The sequence below is a fragment of the Amblyomma maculatum genome, unplaced genomic scaffold (assembly GCF_055883805.1).
Source record: "Amblyomma maculatum isolate TAMU_Amacu unplaced genomic scaffold, ASM5588380v1 scaffold_19, whole genome shotgun sequence".
NCBI classification, from domain to species: domain Eukaryota; kingdom Metazoa; phylum Arthropoda; class Arachnida; order Ixodida; family Ixodidae; genus Amblyomma; species Amblyomma maculatum.
Genome location: NW_028146744.1, coordinates 9189485 through 9215658, shown reverse-complemented (window position 1 = coordinate 9215658; position 26174 = coordinate 9189485). Strand labels below are relative to the sequence as shown.

Below are 26174 nucleotides of genomic sequence, written 5' to 3'. Positions count from 1 at the left end.
GCCTGTGCGAGTGTCAGTGATGCTCAATGCGGACAAGAGGGAGTGAAGGCTCTCATCTGTGTCATAGTTGGAAAGAGCTAACTTTTCTTTCAACGCCTCAAAATATGTCACAACGTTAAGCATCATGTACGAGCAGAGAGCAGAATGTCGACATACATCAGACACGACTATAATGATGAGCCTATCTGCCATACCTTTAAGAAAAATAGACTGTATGTCCGATACATTGTTGGACACCTCAGTACATTATAAGAAATGGTGCAGGCTCATGTTGCGTCAACCCACTTCGGGCAAGGAGTGAGTGAGTGAAAACTTTATTGGATATTTCAAGGGTTTCGCGGTTGTGAAGTCTCCATCATCTTCTCTGGCGCTGGCGACTTGAGGCTTCTCGTCAGCAAGGGTGGGCCCCTAGCAAGAACGGTCACATCACAGGACAACAAGCACTCTGCCGTCAATATGGATGGCCGTACCTTGATGAAGCACTGAGAGGGCATCGATTTAAAATTGGTATCCATGGCTGCGCACAAGTCTATATCAACCACCTCGTGGGCCGCCGCTTCATTTGCTTACAACGAAATTGGAATCTGGCATTCCAGCATAGCGCTGCAAACCTTTAAATTAACCTGGCCACATTTACATTAGAGTATGAGGACACATAAATCGTTCTAATTATTAGGTTTTTGATTTGACAGTTTGAATCACCAAGGTTTTTACTGTGTAATTTAAAGCATATGTCTAACGCAAATGCCAAGTCTGAACATTCAGGAAAAGAACCATCTTCTAAATTCCCATATATGTGCTATGCACATGCAGCACAGCTACCAGAAGCTTCCATGGATGGCTTCCCCACTGATGGTCTGCCGCAGAGACCATAATGACAAAGCCATGTGGCGAAATCAAGTCACATAACATTACTAACATGCAATGCACAAAACCAAGTGTCAGCAGCATCACCTTGCGGAGTCTGCAGGCACGCATCTCCTTCTGTAGCTGCTCCATTTTCACGCGGAGGCTGTCATTCTCCTTCTTCCGGCGGATGACCTCTGAGGCACTGCCTCCATCGCTCAGCTCACGGGGGGTGTTGTCCTCACTGCACCTTGCCAGACACACAAGCATGGGTAAGCTCCTAGCATCCCACAATGCTGTTATGGTATGATGGAAAAATGTACTTTGCTTGCACAAACACAGTTATAATGCCATCTTTTCAGGCCACTATAAAACACCATAAATGGTACGCTCAAATACAAAAGCAGCAGATATGTCAATATCATTTGCGAGGCAACGCCCCACACGCGTGTACCATGATTAAGTGAAACCACATCTGCGATAGTTAAATGCATGCAGCCTCCCCCACCGCTACTCTCGATTTCCTGCCACCCAAACACCACTCTTATCTTTCTGGTGCCTTCTCTTTTACCTCTGCCTTTCTATATCTGTAGCCACCTCCTCCTCTGCAACTATACAAAGCTTTACCCCAAGGTCATTAAAAAAATTTTGGGGACAATTAAGATGCTCCCTAATGTGAAATTTAAGCACAGCGTTTTTGCGATATACTGAGGTACAGAATCTGAGAGATGCTTGCATGTATGCATGTGCAGTTACAAAGCACTGTTTATTTTTCTCGCAAGCTGAGCAGAATTGCTCAGAAGAAGGAGCCAGAAGCTCTTCTTTCTCTTATGAGATATTCTCATTGGCTTGCCACTATCTCGTAGTCCACGACTCTCTTTCAGTCGGTTATACCGGCACCAGCAATGACATGGCTCAACCACCGTACAGAAGAGCTGCGCTCTAAAGGTTTTTTTCTCTAGTGGCTCCTGAGCCTAGTCCCAAAGGTCACTTACAAGCTAACTAAAAAATTCCTTTGTGAATATAACGCGAGGCGAGTTGTCAAACATTAGTCTCTCGTAACTTGAAGGATTCCTCATTCTCAATCTGCGCATTTTAATATTTTCCATTACAGATCAACAACAAAGGCTTGCCATGCAACTCTACCTAACAAAAACAAAACACCAGAACTCCTCCATGAAAGCTAGGCATTCTGGACTAGTGCAACGCTTAGCCCTGCACTCTCAGCTGCTGCCACATCTCTGGGCAGGAAACACTCCAACAAAAAGGAGTTGCAAGCAAAGCCAAAGGTCAGACAGTAGCATCCAATTTTTGCTGTTTTTTTTTTTTTAGCAAACTGTAGCCAAGGTGCACAATCGTAAAGGGAGCAAGAAATGGCGGACATGTCTATTCTATCACTGCCTGTAGCAGTGATATGCGTCCTCAGACACTTTCTCCTAATGCATACAAAAACAATGTCCAATGTTCATGCAGTCAGACAATGCAGACTACCTACGCTGCTAAAGCATTACCTGCACCACACAAACACAAAAACATGGCACCAAAAGGGCCACTTTTTCCAGGGAGTTCTCACGCTTCCAGCACGATGCAGAAACAGTAGGAATGGGTTAGCTTGGTTTTACGGGGTCAAGGCCGGAATACATGGAGCGTTTTTGCCGCGTCAAACCGTCACTTTACGCCTGACAGCGCGCACTCGACGCCCCGCGGCAAAAAAAAAAAAAAAAAAAAAAAAACGCCCGCCGCCTCCGATTTGGACCTGCCAGATATTTGACGCGCGGGCGGCGCGGCGTCTTCTCGAACCAGAAGCTACTGCGGACGCGAGCCAATACAAGCGCAGAAGGCTGGTGTTTCCGGTTTAAGCGGCCGCTGTCAACATGGCCGCCATGGCCGACGAGGTGTGCGGCCGTTTGGCCGCAGAAATGTGATTATCGTGAAAATAAATGCTTAACCAAGCACAGAATGTCGCTTTTTTGTGAGTATACGATTTGCTCTCGGATCGTAATGCATTTGTTTTCTCCCTGAAGCAATATGTGTTAAAAAAAAGAACCGTGCCGCTGGTATCCAAGTGGGCATTCCGAGGTATACCTTCGTTCATTCCAGCAAGCCAAATCCTTGCGCTATGTATGTATGCTTTCTACATTTAGCACAGTAGCTTTGGAATGAGTCCTTTCGCGATTTTAACACACGGACAGCTTCGCTTCCGTCACGCACCTCGCTCTACGGTTATTTCCGCTCACTGATATATTTTCTTTCGCATCGAGTCATCCACCACGGCGCTCACGTTGCTTCGTCGTTCCATGTATCTCGAGCTGGCCGTCGCGTCAGCGCGGCAGTTTTCAACGCGCGAAAATCGTGGAAAAAAATGCCGCATGTATTCCGACCTTCACACAGCAACTTTGCTATGAGGGAGCTCTAGTGGATATTTCTGGTGTTCATTAATGTGCTCTGATATCGCACAATACACCATCAAAAAGCAGCTGCCGCGGCGAAAGAGTATGAATGACGACTGTGATTTCCTAAACTGAATAGCACGCACTTACAGCAGTTCTGCTGCCAAATCAAATTTGAACTGCATAGTCATAAAACCAAATCAAATTACAATTGGATGTAATTGTATAGAATGTGAAGGTTGTCGGTAAGGTGCGATGCAGTGACCACAGGCTGGTAAAGTCTAGAATTAGACTAGATTTGAAGAGATAGCTAGGGAGGAGAAGGGAAGGCAGGGATGAAGGGATTAAAGATGGGAAGAGAGAACAAGAGACTTGTAAGAAAGCCCTAAAAAAATTAGCACTGAGAAAGAAGAATTCAGGAACTCGCTTTAAGACCAATTTTCGCATCTGACTCAATCGAAACCTCAGCGGTCATGCAGGCGAAACCGCAGCGGTCATGCAGAAGATATCTACAGTGGCTGCACATTCCAAACAGTGATCCATAAAGAGAGCAATAAAGAAAGGTGCTAGGCAAACAGGCACAGTTTCCCCAGTACTATTCACAGCTTTAAGGAATTATTCAAAGACTACAGAATCATTCACAGCTTGCTTAGAAGAAAAATTAAGAGACTTGATATGGGAGCAGTTAGGGACCAGGGTTGATTGAGAATACCTCAGTAATCTGAGATTTGCTGATGACATTGCCTTGATAAGTACCTCAAGGGATGAACTGCAAAGAGTGATTGATGACCTAGAGAGAAAAAGCAGAAAGGTATGCCTAAGATTAATATGCAAAAAACTGGAGTAATGTTCCGTAGCCCCGGGAAGAAACAGCAGTTTACAATAGACAGTGAAGCACTGGAAATGGCAGGCCACTATGTCTACTTAGGACAGGTAGTAACTGCAGCTCCAGACCTTGAAAAGGAAATAACTAGGAGAATAAGATTGGGATGGAGCACATTTTTTGCAAGCGCTCAGATACTAGCAGCTTACCGGTATCCTACATATTGTCCTCTTGTCATATTGAACGGTTGCCTCTTACCAGTACTCGCCTATGAGGCAGAAATGTGGAGGCCTAAGAAAAACTTTAATTGAAGCCACACAAAGTGATGGAACAAAAAGTGGTAGTTATATAATACTTAAAGAGACAGGAAATAAGCACAAGTGGTCAAGGAAAACACACGAGTTACTGAAATTTAGTGGAAATCAAGAGACGGCCATGGGCAGAACATGCAATGTGAAGGCAAGATAACCGACGGTCACTAAGGGTAACAGACTGGATTGCAAGGAAAGGCAAGCGTAGCTGGAGGCAGCAGAAAGTTAGGTGGGCAGATCAGATTAGGAAACTTACAATGCACCAGCAGCAGCGCTAACATTAAACCTGGACATAATGAAACCAAGAAAAAGCAACATTTTTCATTACACATAGTTTCTGCATGATGGTTGAGAAGAACAGCACAGGATGAAAACCAAAACTAAAAAGCGAGTGGTGTCCCCTAGCAAACATTCACAGTCAGCCCTCGTGGTCCTAAACATGGAGGAACATTTCACGAACAATCATGTTGACCGGCAGCAGCTGCCACCATCTCCGCTAGAGCTCACAAGAGCTACATTCTGGTATGGTAGCACAACAAAACTAACTGCATGCTCTGCTCATGGAAGCTGATGGAGGACAAGCACAGTGCTGTGCCTTCACTAAGACGTTTTGCTGTTTCCACCTTAATCCTCGCAGTGGTTTGTGTTTTATTGTCGTGAAAATTATGAGTGGTCTGGCCAAATTTCAAGGAACCTGACACTAGCCCGTAAGTAATTGGTGCACAAAGTTCACTACATCAGGGTCAACCCTTGAAACACATGCTTCAAAGGGGGTCAACACTGGGGGATTCAGAAACATCAGAGGAATTAGCTACACGGACATGCGCTACATTCATGTTTAACTTATAAAACTAGCTAAGGCAGTACCTGATATTAACTTTATAATTAGTTACCTAAGCAGAGAACATACTGCACTCATTTCGAATAATTTAGACATGCATTATCTTACACAGAAAAAGGGACCCAGGAAAAAGCACCGCATGCTCTATCAGTGAAAGCTATTGACAAGACACGATGGTTCCCCTGCTTTGCGATGGTCCATGTGCAAGGGTACGGCCAAAATGCCACCAAAGATAGGCTTTCACTGCTAATAATGCGAGAAGCCACATACTTTCCTTGTGAGCTCAGGTCTGGCTGAGTGGTGCAGCTTCTTAACTGGCTGTTCCTTGGCAATGCTGAGCTGGAATGTGTGCCATGCCCCCACAGCTTCTCAACCACCAGCCACACAAGTTACAAAACAAGGAAAGAACAAAGCCCCGAAAAACTTCTTGGGGCACAGCAGAACAATGAACTGCAGCTCTGAACGTCACACTGAGTAAACCATGAGTACATTCAAAATGAGACCAGAGAGGCTTCACCTGAGCAGTCCTGAGGACGTCCTGCTGGCACCATCCATCACGGTATACAGGTGGACTTTGTCTCCTTCACGCATCACAACCATCCGCACTGCCCGGAGTCTAGCAGTACTCAGACCAGTTATCTCGTCACTACAGCCAGCCAAGAAGAAATAAAGAGCAACCTGAATTATACCTCCATCCACAAAATAAGGGGCCCTCATATCACTACGACTGAGCTTCCTGCTACAAGCAACTACAATCAGTGACCGGTGGGGAACAGTAACTAGGAAACATCCTGCCACACATTCCACTATTCCAAATACAACACTATGTTGAGAAAACGTGCAACGGCAGGACATCATTTGACATCTTAACAATGCCCACTTGTTCAAATCAAAAGCATAGTGCCCTAGAAGCAGCAGTTTACGAGGCCAAAAGCGAAATGGGGCAGCCAGATAAGAATGCACACTCACCCTTTGCTGTCTAGATACTTGGCCACGTCATACAAGGTAGGGCGATCTTCAAGGGAGGCTGCACAAGCAAGAGCACTCAAAATGATCCCTCAACAACCACCGCACAAGTGGTGAGGCCCTCCACAAAACATTGCACAAAACCAGTGTTACCCGCCCCTGGCTTGCACATCAAAAATGGACAAAAACTCACCTTCAAGCATTGTTTACCGACGTGAAGAGTAGGTGGAAAAGCGTGCACACAACCGCCGCTCACCTTTGCGGGTGTTGATGGGACCACCTCGCATGCCAAGCACCAACTTGAGAGTGGCACCGTCAGTGATGTTACAGTCGTGTAGGGACGACTCGTCCGGAAGTTCTTGGCATTGCCAGATGAGATGCTGCTGAGACACAGGGATACCTGCACAGCACATCACACACACTGGAGACTTGCTAAAGGCTGCCATACCTGCTCAGCCATTCTTATCACCAAGTCATGAACACAAATGACGCTTCCACTTGGCAGCACAAAATCAGTGTGCGCAGAAAACTAACAGTCCAAAAACAGGCTTCATGATTCGACAGAAGCACAACACCACTCGCAAGCCTACCACAAATGCTGAGACAAGGTAAACTAAAACAAAATCTTTCTAGACAAAAACAGCATCACTGCCAGCATCAGCGTTGCGAGCGAAAAATCACGAGCATGGCACTGGCAGCAGAGATGGCCATGCACTGACTGGACGTTGCCTGGCGTTTGGGAGGAGCTGCCAATTCGGGCCTCTCCTTTCATATGGAGGGTGATATCAGCCTGCCAGGACCCTTGCATTCACGTTGCCCCTGGGACACACAGGCACATTTTGCATGCTCCACTACAAAGTAGAGAATGAATGGCTTATGCTTAAGATAGTGCTGAGAGTAGTAGCCAAAGACTTACCTAGGGTTACAGGTGTGCAATCTGCCTCTGTACCCAACATGCCATTAAACAAAGCCTAATGAAAAAGCCAGAATGCAATGCAACTTTCAGCAAGACCCCGAAGAGCATTGAAGAGGTGCTGAAAATGCAGGTCAGCCAGGTGAACAAATCGCCAGTAAAATTTCCATAGGAAATACTGGTTCAGCTACAGTCTCTACAAAACATTCATGAACAAAGCATTTCACTAATTGCACACTGAAAATTAGACCAAAAGCCGGCTTAATGCTCTACCATCATCCACGTCGCACAACACAAGCAGCCTTGGCCTAAAGCTTGCCTGCTGTTCTACCTAGTCTCCAATAGTCTAGCTGCAGGACTGTTTTTTTTCCTTACTGCTCAGGATTTTCTGCATGAGGTTCAAATGTGGAGAAGTCATTTCAGCAAGTTTCACATAGGGGCTTGTCATGTTTTGGTTTGTGGGGTTTAACATCCCAAAGCGACTCGGGCTATGAGGGACACCGTAGTGAAGGCCTCCAGAAATTTCGACCACTTGGGATTTTTCAACATGCACTGGCATCACACTGCACACGGCGCCTTTCTGTTGCCCCCATCAAAAAGCGGCCGCTGAGGCCAGGATTTATGGATCATGATGACAGTGTTGATGATGATGATGATGGATTTAATGGCGCAAGAGCGTCTCAGGCCAAAGAGTGCCAAACGCAAGATTAACGGTGTACTCAAGTTGATGTAATGTGATAGTTGTGATGTTTCAAGAAGGGATAAAAAACAGTGGTGTATAGGGCCTAAAAATATATTTGCTCTGTAATATCACTAAAAACAGTGGTGTATAGGGCCTAAAATTCATTTGCGATGTATAATAAGCTGGGAAAAAATTATGTAGATGCTTTATACGTAGATGCTTTAAAAGATCTCACCCGTTCTCTTAAGGAGGAACGGGCTGAGACCCACGTCGATAAAAAATTCCATCTAAAAACCCTACTTGTGATAAGAACTTAAGGACATGCTTTAAAGGAAACATTGGGTTGTCACCAATAAAAATGGATGGGTGTGCAGGTATTTGACGAGTGTACAAGGAGGGAAAAGTGAAGTCTCCTTTCTGATTCAAGTTGTGCACATATAATTAAAACATGAATTCCAGGAAGCCGATTACCACATCTCAAACAATGTGGTGCAGGAGAATTTGTTAAAAGATATGTATGTGTTATGTATGTGTGACCAATTCTCAGCCTGCTCAGAGCTACTTCTTTAAATCTATCTCGGTTTTCTGTGGTGTACCTGCCTATCCTTGACTTTATTGTGTGTAGTTTATTTTCTGTTGCTGCCGAATCATGTTTTTTATGTGTGACTTGAGGTCATGATAAGTTATCTTGTCAATGTCTGTGTCATTTCGAAGGGCAGCTGACCCAACAAGCCTATCAGCAACCTCGTTGCCTGACATACAACGGTGGCCTGGTACCCAACATAGCGTAATTTTAAGTTCCAACAATTTATGGGCAGACACTAGGTTGTAAAAGAGAGAATTTAGGACTGGGTTCTTATGCAATTTCGAAGAAGATATAGAGGTTAAAACACAGAGGAAGTCTGTGTAGATTACCGCTGTTCGTACTTTGTTTTCAATAATGCATCTCACAGCTAGCAGAATTCCATGGCATTCAGCCGTAAATATACTTGTTTGTCTGTTCAGTGTTTTTGAAAGTGAAAATTGCGGTCCATGTGCTGCACAGGGCACTTGAGCAGACTTTGAGGCATCAGTGTAATATTCATCACAAGTGTACTTCGCCTGAAGTGACATGAAGTGCTGCTGTATGGCAACAGGGGTTATATAACTGCTTCCCCACTTCAAGAAACAACAGGTCACAATTAACAGTGTGCATTTCCCAAGGAGGAATTAAGTTTTTTATGGAAGTTGTACGAAGACTGGGAACCGGAACGTCCATATGTTCAATATGTGTGGCAACTCTGATTGGATATAGTAGTGTGAGAGATGGTTTTCTAGAGAAAAGTGCTGCGCTAGTTTTGTCAAGCAGGAGCCGGCGACATGGATGATCCAGTTGGCATAGTACCTTCATAGCATAAGTGACACAAGTAAATTCTCTTCTTCGTTGCAGTGGCCATCGGTTCGCCTCGACATAAAGACTAGCAATTGGGCTAGTTTGAAAAGCGCCCGTGGTGAGGCGAAGGCCGAGGTGGTGCACAGGATCAAGCAATTTTAGAGCAGAGGATGATGCGGACCCATAGACCATCGAGCCATAGTCAATGCGTGATAGAACTACACTATTCAGAAGGCTCAGAAGGCAGTCGTGGTCTGTGCCCCATGAAAGGTGAGAGAGAATTTTTAAAAAGCAGATTCATTGCTTTGAGACACTTCAGTCGCAACTGTTTTATGTGGGGAATGAAGGAAAGTTTTTCGTCAACAACTACGACAAGAAATTTATGTTCCTTTTTAAAGGCAAGGCTCTGACCATTCAGTGTAATGTTGGGGTCAGGCCTGATGCCACGCTGCTTAGAGAAAAGTACACAAACAAAATTTAAACCCATTGTCATTAGCCCACCTGGACAATTTGTTAACACCTAGCTGAATCTGTCTTTCACAGATGGCCAAGTTGCAAGTGGATGTGTCACAAAAGTGGCTTAGTTGTTTTGGTTGTGACTTTTTTCATCCGCAACATGGCGGCCCTGCAGTGTGGAAGTTGCGGGGCCTACGTGCCCCTTCCTGTGTGTGCACTTGAGCGTGTGTTTTTACGGACTCTGACTTGGGGAGGGAACTACTGAGTGGGCGTGTCTTGTGAATTGTCAACCGACGGCTAAAAAAGAAGCCGACTCGGACCCAACGGCAGTGTGCCTGTCGCCTCCAAGCGCTCCAGACTCTCCAAACCGCCGCCGCATCGCACCACGAAGACTTCGCCCCAGGGCTCCGGAAGGACCATCGCCTTCGAGAGCTCCCGATCTGCATCGTCTTCGTGAGTGGAGTGCCGCCGTGCTCGTCGGACAATATGCCCGTTTCCTAATTTCCTCTGAACTTTTTTTCTACACTCGTCTTCTCCCATTTTAAATGTGTGTTCAATCTGCATGTAGCTCGATAGTGAGAATTTTGACTGATATATTTGCAATTGCTAGTTTTTCATGCACGCTACCTTAACTGTGTTGTTTTAAATGCTGGTCAATGCTTGCGTCGTATAATCCTGTGTATAATACTGACAATATATTTGTTGTTTTTCTATCATTGACTTCGTGGCTCTGTTCTCATTCGCAATGCTGAACATAACCGGCTAACGCTGGGTGTCAAAGTTCCCACCCCTTTGCCTCGGTTCGAGAGGGTGTCTCGCACCCCTTCCGGAGCAGTGACAAATTATGCGTCCGACACCCGTAATGTATTGCACGCGAAGAACTCTGCTATTCAGCTGCCCTGTTTAGACGGGGGTAGATTGTACTGACGATGTCAATGGCAACCCGTTTGAAGGGGGTGTCAATGACTGGAACCTTTCCCAGGGGCACGCGTGGCACTCTCCCCTTCGGTGTGGTACATTGATGTATATCGCATGATGCCATAAATCTCTTAACATCCGCCGTGATGCCAGGCCAGAAAAACTCTTCTAAAATCCGCTCGTTTTCTTTGCCTTCAGGTGTCCTGCCATTATGCCGTCTTGAGCACCGTTTCTCGGTGCCGTTCAGGAGCGACTAGCTGTCGCACCTGCCTTCCGTCCTTCTGCGTGTAGCACTGGTACAAAAGACCCCCATCCGGAGCTGTGACAGGATGTCATCAACATATACAGAGCAAGAAATGGTTTTTGGCAGCATACTTTTTAGAGAGTTCATTTTGACTATGAAAAGTGTGAAAACTGAGAACACCACCTTGAGGGACACCATATTCTTGTATGTACTGCTTTGAGTATGCATTGCCAACACGAACTTTGAAGGTCCGTTCAGACAAGTAACTTCATATTGTATTCAACATGTTCCCTGTAATACCAAGAGAGAAGAGGTCACGGATGATACCATAGCGCCAAATAGTATCATATGCTTCTTCAAGATCAAAAAAGGCAGATAAACAATGTTGTTTATGACAAAAGCATCCCTTGCATAAGACTCAAATGCAATGAGCTGATCAGCTGTTGACCGCCCAGCTCTAAAATCAGCTCAGTTTTGATGAAGAAGACCATTGTATTCAAAGAAATGTAGAAGGTGACAATTTACCTTTTTTAAAAAGCTTGCATAAACAGCTGGTTAGAGCAATAGGCCGATAACTGGCAGCAATAGTGGGTTCTTTTCCAGTTTTTAATATCGGGATAATGATCGTTTCCTTCCAAGGTTTAGGAAAGCGTCCTGTGGCCCGTATTTTATTATGCAGGCAAAGTAGGGTTTCAAGCGTGTTCACATGCAGGTACATGAGCATTCCATATGTGATCCTGTCAGGACCTGGTGTTGCGTTCCAACATGTGCCTAGTGCAATCTTCAGCTCCTGTATGGTGAAAGGGCTATTGCACCCTCCTGTGCACGGTCTTTATCACATATAGCTTCCTCTCCTCGGTTACCTTGTGCCGCAAAAAGGAATCTGTATAGTGCGCTGAGCTGAATACGTATTCAAAGTGTTGCCCTAGTGTGTCTGCTTGATGTTCAAGAGAGTCACCACTGGTGCTGACAAGGGGTGTTGGGAGAGTGCTGAGTGCTCTTATCCTGTTGTATACTTTGTGTGCATCAGAATAAGAGTTCACAGAAGAAAGTAATGATGACCAGCTTTCTCGCTTGGAGATGCGTCGAACACGCCTGCCATTTGCCTTTGCGCGCTTAAATCCTATTAGGTTTTCAGCCATGGGATATCGGCATAACTTCGACCATGCCCTGTTTTGTGTTCCACGACCAGTCTTACATTCTGCATTCCACCAGGGTCTTCATTTGTTTCGTGGCTTACTTGATGTTTGTGGAATGTATTTTTCTGCAGCATCTATAATGTGCAGCGTGATCAAGAGTTGAGATTCGTCAACGCCTAAGGCAGTAACTGACGAACAGGGCAGAGCTGTGTTCCCTGAACATCTCCCAGTTGGCCGCATATTCTTTAAATTTCCTGGGACTAGACCCATTTACATTTTTATTGCCTGTGTACTTCACAGAGATGGGAAAATGGTCGCTCCCATAAAAATTGTCAATAACAACCCACTCTGTAGCTGCCAAGAGCATCGGAGAGCCAATGGCTAAATCAATGGCGGTGTAAGTATTATGAGCTGAGCTGTAGTATGTTGGCTGTTTTGAGTTGAGCAAACATGATCCTGAGGACTACAAGAACTTTTCAATTAGTGCATCTCGGAAGTCCATTCTTGTACATCCCTATAATGGGTGGTGGCCATTAAAGTCTCCGACCAGCAGCCATGGTTCTGGAAGTTGGTCAATCAGCTTTTCAAAATTTGTTACATAGTCTGATCTGGCGGAATATACAGCGAACATACTGTCATTATTTTACCGAATATTAAGACTTGTATTGCCACTGCCTCTAAGGCCGTGTTAAGAGAGATGTTTCAACAAGCGATTGATTTTTGTGTTATAATGGCAACGCCACCGGAACGGGTGAGTACTGCCTCGCCTATCTTTCCTGAATACACGATACTGCTTGAGAAAACTTGTCTGTTGGTTTCAAATGCGTTTCTTGCAGACAAACTATGTTTGGTTGGTGTTCGGCGAGAATTTCATATGTCTTCCAGATTTTTTAGGAGTCCACGACAGTTCCAATAAATGATGCTCTCAGTAGCCATTTTGGTAGGTGTGGAAAGAATACAGAGTAGGATTAAGACTCGCCACCCTTATCAGGTGGCTTAACTAGTGTGTTTTTTTTATTTGAGGCAATCTAGCAGGCCCCACCTCTCATTGGTGGACTCCCTAGGCGCCACTGACGCTGCGAAGTCCACGCACACCTCCATCGCCTCTGGTGAAGGCATGAAGGCAGGAGATTTTTCAAGAGGAACCAAGTCCCTCTCAGATGTCTTTGGTGTCCCGGACGTCTGGGAGAAAGTGACCTCCGGGATTGCAAAGATTGTTTGAGGAGCCGTGGTGGGAGCACGTCAGCAGCATTGCACTGCGTGCCCACTGTTACTAGACGCGGCCTGGCCCCTCTGCGGGATGCGTCAGCATAGGGAGCGGAGGAAAGCATTCTGTGCTTTTTTTCGTGCCTCTCCGTATGTTATCTTCTCGGTTACCTTTATACTGATTACTTCTTTTTCAGCCTGAAAGGCCGCACAGGACCGTGAGTATGCAGGGTGGGTGCCCTCACAGTTCACACATTTGTAGTCAGTTGCACTGCAGTTATCTGTTGTGTGGTCGTGTGCGCTGCACTTTGCACAGCTAAAGCGTCCTCGGCATGTCTGGCTGCCACGCCCGTACCACTGGCACTTGAAACACCTGTGGGGGCTTGGTATGTACGGGCTAACATTGCAGCGGATGAATTCCACTTTGATGAATTCAGCAAGTGTGCTCCGGATGAAAGTGAGAGCAATATGTTTCGTTCTTATTTCCTAGTTCTGTCGCCTGATTGTTATCCTTCGAACCGCAGTTACACCTTGGTTCTAGAGGCCTTCAAGGAGATCAGATTTTGTTTCGTTTAGGAGGTCTCGCTCAGAAATCACTCCCTGGCAGCTGTTAAGACTGAGGCGATACTTGAACGTCAAGGTGAGCAAATGTCTTTGTTATGAGGAGCTTGTCTGACTGGGTTTTGTCTGATACCTCTATTAGTAGGTCACCAGATCCTAGTTTCTTGGCTTTATAGTTTGCCCCAATAGTGGCCTTCAGCTAGCTGGCAATCAGAAAAACTGATAGTTCATTCACAGGTTTAGACTGTTATAGAGCGCAGAACAAGAAACTTTGGGAAGTTCTCAGTTGGTGCCATGATTTGTGTGACTTCGGTGAGACTCCTTTTCGGAGGTCGATCAATATTTTTTTGATGATTGTTTTTCCATGAATTATGGGTGGTCTAAGGGTTCCTAATATTCTGTCGCCTCTGTTTCACCCTTACATGCAGAGGAAGGTCCCGGAGCCCCTCACCTGGTAGACAGGCGGGAAGCCCGTAGCCCGTCGGCCAAGGCTTGACCACGACCTCGACCGCCACCGTTCACAGTTTCTTCCCTCCACCTTTCAACTTATCGCCACGGTACGGATTACAGCTTCGGTATGAGGACTCAGGGTCCATGGTGGCGCCAAGCACCAACACCTCATTACACAAGGTGCCCCTGCGGGGCATGATGACAGTGTTCATGGCACCCGTCGGTGGCTCCACTCTCAAATCCACGTCTGTATACATGCACTTGGCTACTTAATTCCTCATCTCTTAACCGATCCCTCTTATCTCAGACACTCATTAGCCCGCTATTTGCCACGTTATTTGAAAGAACACCCGACATAAAAATAAAGCCCTACCGCACAAACATGCCTGCATGGCCTAGGGTTTTATTCCCATTTTGAACCCCACATAAAGGCTTCAGTCTACCGTCTCTGCCACATCAAGTGGTCTCGCGACGCCGCTCAACTCGTTGACCAACCACCACCTGCCAAAGGCATGCTCGTGACTTTTCACTCACGCCAACACTGGGCTTTCCGCTGAAAGGGAGCCGTAATGCTGCTGTGCTAGAGTGTGCTACCACCAACAAGGAAGACACTGCGCCCGCCACAACCCTGTTGATCCAGGACACTAAGCCACCAGGCACCAAATGTCAGCCACAACAACAAAGGTGCACTAAAATTCCAATGAGACAGGAAGGAGATGCTGGGGAGAATGAGGCTGCAAGAATGCTACAAAACTCAGGAGCAACTCTTAAGGGGGCATGGTACGGTAAACTGGTATTGCTGGTTTGCACTTTATACTTCAAAAACTAACGCATTTCGATATCAATTAGAAACACCAGTGCAGCTGGTTTCCTGCAAGAATGTTTTACCTTTTGATAATCAAGTGCTAAATATTAGGCTGAGTTATAAAATGTATTGTACCTTATTAAGAAAACACAGTATACCATTAAAATTTGCAAGTCAATTTTAAACACTAATGGCCTTAAACTGAACCACCCGCCAAGAAAAATCTCTACTTTCACCATGCAAAAAAAAATAAAAAATACTGGCCTTCAATACTGGCATGCGGGAAGAAGACACGATCCGTCTGGTGCAGGCGCTGGTCATCAGTCGCCTCTCCTATGGACTACCTTACCTCACCCTGCTCCGAAGAGATCTCGAAAAAGTAAATGCAATGATATGTGCAGCTTACAGGAACGCGTTAGGCCTCCCACCATACACCTCCAACGTCAAATTGGAGGCTCTTAGACTGCACAACACATTTGAAGAATTTCAAGAGGCTGTCCTCCTGTCCCAAAGGGAACGCCTTCTGTCAACTGAGACAGGCCGGCTCATTCTCGACCGCGTTGGCTATCCTTCGGACGTACAAGCTATACAGTCAACAACTAACATTCCTGTTCCGTACCGGGCAAGAGTATACAAGAGTAGAGAGAGAGAGAGACATGTTCTTTGGGCCCCGCTCCCAAAGAACATGTCTCCAGTCTACAACGAAGGCAGAAGACACGCCCGAGTGAATTATCTTAAGCATGCAGTGGAACGCAGTCAGAAAACTGTCTATGTGGATGCCGCTCTATACGAGCATACATCGAACGCAGCAGCAGCCGTGGTGGTGGGCTCTTCGTACACAGAAGTCTCCAGCATGTCCATCCCGCACTGTACTATCACAGAAGCGGAAGTGGCGGCGATCGAGCTGGCCATTACCTACGGAAACGCGACCAATCGAGAGCTTCACGTAATCACCGACTCACAAGCGGCGTGTCGGCTTTTTCTTGCAGGCAGAATACCTACAAAATTAGTTCGCTTCACAACTAACCCATTGGCTACAAACTCACGGCTCAAACATCAGATCACTTGGGTTCCGGGGCACTCTGGATTGGAAGGTAATGAGGTCGCGGACAGGCTAGCTCGAGGTCACACAAACCGAGCGGCCACCAATCCCGATCTCACAACCAGCATTCCTGTCCCAGCGACTTACAGCGCGCGACTTAAGTACCTATGAGAACAACGTAGGATTTATCCCCCTCCGCACAAGGGCCTAATGCACAAGAAACGCGGGAATGCTCTAAACCAACACTTACCCCAACCTACATCAATACAACATAATGTTCCCAGAATACTGCACAGACATATGCCCTTGGTGCAACGACCAGCCCACCGCCTACGACGTCACATGGGGGTGCACAGGCCCCAAACCTGCACACATAAACATGCACCATTCGGAGGCGCAGTGGGAGCCACTCTGCTATGCTACGATCTAGAGACCCAGCGTAGGCTGGTAACCCAGGCAAGAGCGGCAGCCCAGGCCACTGGGGTCTTGAAATGAGGACTCCATTCACTGCCCCCTCCCTCCTTTTTTTTTTCTTTTCCTTTTCTTTTTGAAATAAAGTTTTCTCTCTCTCTCTCTCTCTCTCAATTGAAAAAGAAACTTCATATTTCTTTCACAGTAAGAAAATTATTTAGACTGATTATTCTCTCTCTCTCTGAAATTATTATTGCACAGGGATCTTAATTGCATGCATTTTCCCAGCCCCATTATTGATGGCTTTTCACAAGCCCACATCACCGTCAATCGCAATTTCCGTGCAAATACCTCAACACACAAAAAATCAATCCATTCAGTTGCAGTAAAAATGCAAGCAGGTTACTACAAACAGCTTCTTGACCCAGCAAGGTTTGGCGATTCCAGTCCGTGACAAACACACGGCGTGTGTGTGGACAGGATTTCGTCCCCGTGAGCTATAGCGGTGGCTGTGTGTCTACTCTGGTGTGGTACTATTTCCCTGCACACGCTTTCGCCTCAAGAATTGATACACGGGATAGACACAAGCAGTAAACCAGGACCGTGTGCCTCAGCCATGCTTGAAGAGGCAGAGGGAAGCCGCGACGAGCGACCCACCAACCGTGCCAACGGCTGCCGCCAGGAATCTTCCAATGGTGGCCCTATAGGCGGCGTGCAGAGCATATATAATTGTTGCTCATTCACTTTTTGTGACTCCAACACTTGAACATGCCACTGACTTCTGAGCAGGCCCTCCCTCAATGATCAAAAGCCTTTACACTGGCAAAACCCTTCAACCCCAGTACGGTTAAAAAAAATATATATATTTTGTACACACACACAAAGCTTCATTATATATAAAAAAAAAAGTTATATGAGCTATTTTGCATCCACATGGAGTCTACAGGGGGTCCAGTACTAAGCCATATTGTGCAGCTTGCATTGCATTTCCAGTATCTCTTCCTGCAGCAGCTTAAAGGGGCATGGTATGGTAAACTGGTATAGCTGGTTTGCGCTTTATCTTTGAATAACTCTCCAAAAAGAAGGATCAGCAGCACTACATGGCTCAGAGGCAGACCCCTTGGGCTCTACTCTTTTGACAAAGCATGTACCTTCTGAAAGGGCAGTCATAAATTGTAGTAGGATGTTGGACAAAGATGCCAGTACATCATTTGAATTGCACTCAAATTAGTAACATGTGGGAGAGCTAATGATGTTCTCAAATAGTAGATTGGGTATGAAACAAAAAGGCGTTGGCCAATGTGAGTAGCTGAGAGTACGAGTGAACATGAGCTTAAAGCTATCACATAACTTTTTTCTCATAGGCAGTTTGAGTAGTGTCTGAGGGATGCTAACCACACCTAGCCACACAATTAGCTATTCCAGCATAGCATTCTGCGCGTCGCCCACAAACACCCCTTCCCTATCCGCCTGACCAAACCAATAGGGCCACCCAATTTGATGACTCGCTCACAACTGGGGGTGGGACAGCATGACAACCTAAACAGAGGATTCCTCTGGGAAAGGCAGCCTCTTGTTCCTGCCAGCCTTAGTGCTGGCATGGGCAAAGGGCCTTCTCGGGTGCAATGAGCCACTACAGGTTGCGTAGGAGGGGCATCCAATTTTGCAAAGCTAGAAATAAAGGCATCCCTTGTCACAACTCCTACTACACTCAAAGCATATAGTTCAATGCATGCTTGCTGCTGAAATGACTTTCCATTTATTAGCACTAACTAGTGTAAGGTGAGATGCTGGGTACTGCAATGGGCACTTATAGGATGCCTGTAGATGTGCACAGTAGAGCTGTGAATGAATATAATTACTTGTTTCAAACCGACCAGGAGCCTACACCCTTTCCGTTAAACTCCCTGAAGAAACTCAAACTCAGACCTACTTATTTGGTACCCAGCTACCCAGACTCCCCTAAAGCACGAAATGGCGCGAAAGCCATGCGGTAATGCCAGAGGTCCTTCTTTCTGATGTTACTTTGAACACCACCAGTAGTTTATGCGGCAGTAGACTACCTAGGCAAGGCAAAAACTGCATGCTATGATTACAGTGCCTGTGTGTAGGGCACAGTTCTGACTGACTGCACCCAACATTCAGCATTGGGTGAAATGGGACATGCGAAATTAAATGTGATCTGACCTTTGTTCACCAGAATATAATTTCCCTAACTTAAGAATTATGAATACCTTCTTCAGCAAATTGAAGAACCAGAAATGGACATGAAAAAGTCCCAACGGGGAGACAAAAAATAAAATTGACTTCATAATGTGTTCAACCCCCGCCATTATACAAGATGTAGAGGTAATCGGGAAAGTGCGATGCAGTGACGACAGGATAGTGAGGTCCCGAATTAGCCTAAATCTGAAGAAGGAACGCAACAGATTAGTAAAAAAGAAACCCATCAACGAATTAGCGGTGAGGGGGACGGCAGATGAGTTCAGGATTTTGTTACAGAAATAGATATACAGCTCTAACCGAGAATGGCGACATTACCCTAGAAGCAATGAACAATAATTTCATAGATATCATTACTGAGTGTGCGGTAGAAGTAGGCGGTAGGATAGTTAGAGAGGATACCGGTAAGCTGTCTAAGGAGACGAAAGATTTGATTAAGGAACGCCAGAGCATGAAAGCTTCCAATCCAACAGACCAGATAGAACTGGCCGAGATATCAAAGCTAATAAATAAGCGCAAGGTTGCCGATATAAGGAAGTATAACATGGAGAAAATTGAGCATGCTGTAAAGAACGGGGCAAGCCTTAAAGCGGTAAAGAAGAAATTGGGCATAGGCAAAAACCAGGTGTATGCGATAAGGGACAAGGCGGGCAACGTCATCACGAATATGGACAAGATAGTTAAAGTAGCCGAGGGGTTCTATACAGACCTCTACAGTAGCCAAAGTAGTCAGGACCGTAACGAGATTGGCGGTAGGGAAAAACAGTTAGACGTTCCACCAGTGATGAAGGACGAGGTCAAGAAAGCATTAGAAACTATGAAAAGGGGGAAATCAGCTAGAGAGGATCAGATAACTACAGATTTGCTAAAGGAGGGGGGGGGGGGGGATATAGCGCTAGAAAATCTGGCCACCTTGTATATGCAGTGCTTGGTGTCATCGACGGTACCAGAACCATAGAAGAATGCAATTACTATCCTCATTCATAAGAAAGGGGACTTAAGGACCTTACAAAATTACAGACCAATCAGCTTACTGTCTGTTACGTATAAGGTATTTACTAAGGTGATCGCTAATAGAATCAGGACAACCTTAGACTGCAATCAAGCAAAGGATCAAGCAGGTTTTCGGAAACAGTACTCTACTATCGATCATATCCATACCATCAATCAGGTGATAGAAAAATGCTCGGAATATAACCAGCCCTTATACATAGCATTCATTGATTACGAAAAAGCATTTCACTCAGTTGAAATCTCAGCAGTGATGCAGGCATTGCGAAATCAGGGGGTAGACGAGCCGTACGTGAAAGTGCTGGAAGATATATATAGTGGCTGCACAGCAACCATAGTTCTGCATAAAGAAAGTAACAAATTTCCCATAAAGAAAGGTGTTAGGCAAGGAGACACAATCTTCCCAGTACTATTCACAGCTTGCTTAGAGGAAGTATTCAGAGGCTTGGAATGGGAGCAGTTAGGGATAAGGGTAGATGGAGAATACCTCAGTAATCTGCGATTTGCTGATGACATTGCCTTGCTAAGCAACTCCAGGGATGAACTGCAAATAATAATTGATGACCTAGACAGGAAAAGTAGAAAGGTAGGCTTGAAAATCAATATGCAGAAGACTAAGGTAATGTTCAACAGCCTTGGGAAGGAACAGCAGTTTACATTAGGTGGCGAAATACTGGAAGTAGTAGGCGAATATGTCTACTTAGGACAGGTAGTAACCGCAGATCCGGACAATGAAAAGGAAATAACAAGAGGAATAAGATTGGGATGGAGCGCATTTGGCAAGCACTCGCAGATTATGACTAGCAGCTTACCGGTATCGCTCAAGAGGAAAGTATACAACAGTTGCATCTTACCTGCACTCACCTGTGGGGCTGAAACGTAGAGGCTAACCAAGAGAGTTCTACTTAAGTTGAGGACAACCTAGAGGGCTATGGAACGAAAAATGGTAGGGGTAACATTAAGTGATAGGAAGCGTGCAGAGTGGGTCGGAGAAATAACTCAAGTTACAGACATTCTAGTGGAAATTAAGAAGAAGAAATGGACATGGGCAGGACATGTAGTGCGAAGAGAGGATAAACGATGGTCGCTGAGGGTAACAAACTGGATTCCAAGGGAAAGAAAGCGTAGCAGGGGGCGGCAAAAAGTTAGGTGGGCAGATGAGGTTAAGAAGTTTGCAAGGGTCAAGTAGATGCATCTAGCACAGAACCGGATTAAGTGGAGAAATATGGGCGAGGCATTCGCCCTGCAGTGGGTATAGTCCGGCTGATGATGATGATGATGAACATGCTCCAACCTATACAGCACGAGGGATTTGGCCGGGATACTACAGCATTCCAAATATCCTAAACGTGCACCCAGCCTCCTCGTCATAAGTTCTGAAGGGCATGCCCTGCAAATTGGCTGACCAGTAAGTAAGCTGCATGCGTGTTCTTCCGCGAGAGTGTCATTTCCTCGACCAGCAATGTGACAGACTGAAGGACAAAAACAGGGTGTGTGAGCACCTGCTATTAATGCGCAGGTGCACATGTGGGCTCCGCATGCACCGACCTCAAGCAAGAACACAAAGCTTAATTCTCAATTGCGCAACAGAATGTGTCCTGGTTGGTCAAATAAACTCGCTGTGGCGAGACAACGCCATCCTTGCTCTAAAGTAAGCCCTAGAACCCACTGCAGAGATGGAGTTTAACGTCCCAAAGCGACTCAGGCTATAAGAGATGCTGGAGTGGAGGGCTCTGGAAATTTCGATCACCTGGGGTACTTGAACATGCAGTGACATCATCGCACAGAGAGACTGATAATGGTCACTGCCCCATTGCATCCCTCTTCCGCTAGGCAAATCTGTATTTGCAAATGGCACTCCAGCCATTTCTCTTTTCTATGAACAGACAGGCTCTACCTTTTCGAAAGACTCTTTCCCACGTTGCCAAAAATATTCACAGCCGCCATGTGCGTCCAGCACACTTGCAGACATGTAATTATCAAGGCAAAGTTGTCAGCAGTAAGCACGGCAGCACGTCTGCCAAGGTGCACAAGTGAAAAACTGGCCAAAGTGCCCTGAGTGGTTCATCACTACATCCGAGCGGGCCATGTTACACTAGGGGAGCCACCAGCATCACCAACCGTGGCACCAAATCTCTGATCTCCTCTGCTTCAGCAAGCAACAAAACTTTAACCGCTATCCTAATATGCACCACAATGAGTGAGCGAATGTAAGTGGGCATGAGTGTGAGTGAGCAGTGTGAGGGAGTGGTTGTTAGTGAAAGTGGAGCTGAGTGTGTGAGCGAATAATGGATGATTACGAGCATGAAGAACGCGTAAGTGAGCCACCACTCATGGTGCTGAGGCATGGCCTCAAGTGACCTCAACCCTTCAGTGGCAATCAAAGTAGTCGCTTCAAACTGAAACTGCACAAGACAAAAAAAAATTCAATTATCGTTAACTTTCTCACCCAATTCATGCAGCATGCAAGTCTTTTAATGCACACCAAACACAGAAGAAAAAAAAAATTTAGCATGTTTACTCCTCCAACCAGATGCTCCACTAACAGGATCAGTTGTCTGGAAAGGACAACCAGAGAAGCGGGCTATGAATGGGGAACACTACTATGCTAATGCCAATTCTCGATTCAGTGGAAATGACAGCATCAAGCGAAGCTCCACAAGCTTGACACCACAGCAAGCATCACACCTTACCCACTTGGCCAACAAGGGCAAGAGAATGTGGTCACGGCAGAGCCTGGGCAGTCAGACCCTGTGGCACAGGTGCTAACCATAAAAGCAAAAAGTAACAGGCCCACTATGCACATCCACTTCGCAGAACAAAGGATGCAGCAAAAAAAAAAAAAATTGTTGAACAAAGGATGCAGCAAAAAAAAAAATTGTTTTTAAAAAATATCGGGAGTACTGCAGTGGAAAAATGCGAAAGCCTGATCGTTGCTACTGCACACGGTACATCGCGTACCCCTTGGAACACAACCAGCGTTCCGTTAATGCATCTGAATTCACCGGCGTCCTATAACTGGTTTACAGGAAAGGCGCAGTATCTTTCATTCGCAGACAAATCTTGAAGACGAGAGATTTTCAGCATCATCCTAAAAAGGTTTTCGCTTTAATAATTGGTTCACAGAAATGGAAAAGCGCCGTATCTTTCACACTTGTTCCCGCGGACACCTGAAGTCGTTCTGAAGTAGTAGTACATACCATCGCGTCCACACGCCAACGACCGGTTTGCGCGTAATGGGGCCAGTAAAGTTTTTGCTTTAATAAGGATTAAGCCACCTTTTAAGATTTAAGAACGCAAGCGGCACCATAGAGGTGAAAAACAAAAAAAAAAAACTGAGCTCGTGCCACGCAATCTTTGTCCTGGACATGCTGGCTGTATCAAGTTTGCTGGCTGTATCAAGTTTGCTGGCAACTAGCCTATCATTTCAGTACACATCACAAGCAATATTAAGAGCCACTTTTCACTGTCACACACGCGAACTCTGAGATATGGGCTTTCCTACCGCCTTGATAAACTGACTGCTCAACAATGGAACGCCACGCATGGAACGCCACGCATGTATGACGTTGGCTGCAAATGTAATCAAACTACCGGAAGGGAATACATTAATAAACTCCGAGCACATCCAGAAATTCGGGCTGCAGGGTTAAACATCACACACGACAAAAGCATGAGACAAGCAGAGAGCAAGCTTTGCTACAAATCACTCGACTGAATGAACCACGAACGCCGCGCTCAATCTTGAGGCCAAAAAAATCAATCTGCAAAGAAAAAGTATCACCCTCTGAGAGGTGACAAAATGCTAACACTCGAAATTTGCCCACAGGCACCAACAAAAAGGCACAAGACAAACTCCAGCAGGCTTGCTTGGAGTGTGTCTTTGCAATGATGCGGAAGCCTAGAACAAATACCTATCACCCACTACAGCAAAAACGCGAGAAAAAACAAATCGCTAAAACAAAAATACTATTCGGCACTAATCACCCAAAAGGTAAAACATTTTCTAGCAAGAATCGATTATATCGCACGTACCGGCCAGCTGCGCTGCACCCTACGAAGGAGCTGGTGCTCGAACAACCACCGGCTGCCACGCACGTCCCAGAAGTGAAGAGAAAGGCCAACGAATGGGGCCAGGACGTGTGTCGGCGTGCGCAACGTGCGCTCGAGCGCGCGAGCCCGGTGCTCGAGTGCACGTTCCACCCGCTAATCCTACCGCCCCGCGATCGGCTTACATCCGGGCTTCCTTTCGAACAATCACCGGACGACGGCCGAAACCACCGCAACGCGGCCAGAAAGCTCCAAAAAGGCGCCGTACCTGCCGAGTGGCATTGGAACAACAGCAAGCAGCAGCCGCGGAGGCCTAAAGTTTGGTTTCGCATCGTCCGACGGTCCGACAACGATGGCAGAGAGGCGCCGTTGTTTCGCAGAAACAGGCGACAGCGTTTCCTGCCGTCCGGCGGCTCAGGTTTCTCCGGAGCACGCGCTGCGGGCGGTCCCCGTACGATGTGCGCAATTGACAGAAAATTCCAACGGTTTGCACCGAAAAAAGCTGCCCTAATGCAAAGGCGCTGGGCTACTAATGTTATCGCGTCAAAAAACACACAGCTTCGTTCGGGAACGCCGCCGCATCAAGTTTCCTGAATGCGGCGCAGTTCCGACGAGGCCTCCAGAGGGGCCAAGGGACTCACCTTCCAACCTCGATATCCTCGACTTGATGGAGACGACAGTGTCTGCCGGCGACACGAGCAGCTCGAATGCTGTGCCATGGAGAGTTTCGATGAACACTTCGATGACGTCGCTGCTGGCCATGATGTCACCTGCGGGACGCACGAATCGGTTTTCGATCGTGAACGAACGCGGGGCACGTTAGTCGCGTGCTCGGTCAGCAGTGCTGGCCACTGGCCGCCGCCCAAACGACGCTAGCAGACCCTTTTCGTGGCCGACCCAAAAGCCGCCGACAGACGGCCTTGGCGACTGACCGCTCTCTAGGCGCCTCGAAAGGCTTTCTGCATCCTTGCGAGACGCATTTACAGGACACACTGCGAGAAAGATGAAGAGTGCTCACCGGCGAAAAAAAGGCGTCTCCGACCTTCTTGTTTCGCCGCAGTCCGGCACTCCCAAAAAACATCGACGCGGCCCGCTACAGACGAGAGCTTCGCTCCAGTCCTCGAGAGCGGACGGACGCGGACACGATGGAAATGCGACGCTGAATACGAGCGGCCGACGCTACTGGCGCGAGTGCTAACGCATATCGCAGCTAGGATGGGTTCGCTGTCATCTGAAGAAGCACGGTCACCGTCACCACAAAGCGAATGAAGACAACATCCGCTGTTGCTACTTCCATTTGTTAGGGCAGTTAGGGCTTGATCTTGTCGCCGACACCAAAGCTGTTCAACACGCCCTTGTTAACTCGTTTACCGATTACTATTGTCCTAGGCACACTGTTCTCCTACTTACACGGGATTTTCTTTGCCTAAAATAAAAGGAGGCCACACAGATAACACGGATTTACAAAAACCTAGTGTACTTGCATAGCGTTTAGTGAGTCACTGCCGCTCAATGTGGTGAAATGATAGCCTAGAGCGCTGCAATCGAATTGTGCTCGGAGCGTTGCAGACGCGTTCGGCGTGCTCTCTGACACGGATATCGAATGCATATCTTCGCGTAAAAGCTTTTACACAACAGTCTCTAAAATGTGCCGGCACGCCATCCAACAACGAGTAGCAACAGAATAAACCACGTTGCGTATATTTTCAATCTCATTTTATTCATCATGGAACAAGTGGTCTGCTACCAAACGAGCGCTAACAGCGCATTCGCGATATCAGATTTTTTGCACACAGATTTAGAGCAGCTTAATTTTTTCAGCAAATGGATAAGACAATCTAACCTATTTGCTTAATCTCCACATAACAGTCAATATGTTGGCGTGGTTTCGACCAGAAGATGCGTTTTTCTCGTAAAGCGCGTCGTCTGCTTGCGCTGCCTCTGAACGATCGGTTCTTTTGCTTGAAGAATGGCAGAGTTATGGAACATGGCAAGAGCTGTAATATCTGAATAGCTTTTGTCTGTCTCTTGACCGCGCATGCTGTCTTCAGATAACAATTATAATAATTGGTTCACAGGAAAGGAAAGGCGCAGTATATATGTCACACTTTATTGTTTCGTGAGCAACTGAACCGCGCCGGAGCTGGGGAAGGGCTGAAAGGGGAAGTGAAAGTGGAAAGAGAGAAAGAGGTGTCGTAGTGGAGGGCTACGTAGTAATTTCGAACATACACCAGGGGATCTTTAACATGCACTGACATCGCACACGCCCCTCTCACCTCCATCGAAACGCACCCGCTGGTTGTCGGGATCGAACTCGGGTACACCAGCATAGTATATATAGTCGGGCATCTAGTGGCAGAGCCTTAAGCTAAGGGTGGTTATATCTTAGCTTCGAAGATCGAGTCTCGATCCGTTCATATGCAGCTATCAGCTGCGTCGGACGCTTTCATTTAGCGTCGCATTTCTTTGGCAGCATCGGCATCAGGTGTCCGCAGAGCAAGTGTAGTGCCAGAT

General features: G+C 46.5%; 1 protein-coding gene across 7 annotated transcripts in view; it reads right to left on the bottom strand.

The window, feature by feature from the left end:
- Positions 1–25183, bottom strand: part of LOC146171650 (uncharacterized) — a 121532-nt gene extending 96349 nt beyond the window's left edge. For 3 of the 7 annotated variants that reach the window (XM_084586441.1, XM_084586443.1, XM_084586444.1), the window contains exons 1-6: positions 24679–25183; positions 24302–24430; positions 6434–6577; positions 6181–6238; positions 5729–5857; positions 955–1096 (exon numbers count right to left, since the gene is read on the bottom strand). In XM_084586441.1, the coding sequence (XP_084442567.1) occupies positions 955–1096; positions 5729–5857; positions 6181–6238; positions 6434–6577; positions 24302–24422 (594 nt within the window). In that variant the 5' untranslated portion in view covers positions 24423–24430; positions 24679–25183. Of the gene's footprint in view, positions 1–954; positions 1097–5728; positions 5858–6180; positions 6239–6433; positions 6578–23645; positions 23807–24301; positions 24431–24678 lie in introns of those variants that run through there. The other 4 variants (XM_084586439.1, XM_084586440.1, XM_084586442.1 and 1 more) reach the window with 3 other exon arrangements.
- Positions 25184–26174: the final 991 nt, after the last annotated feature.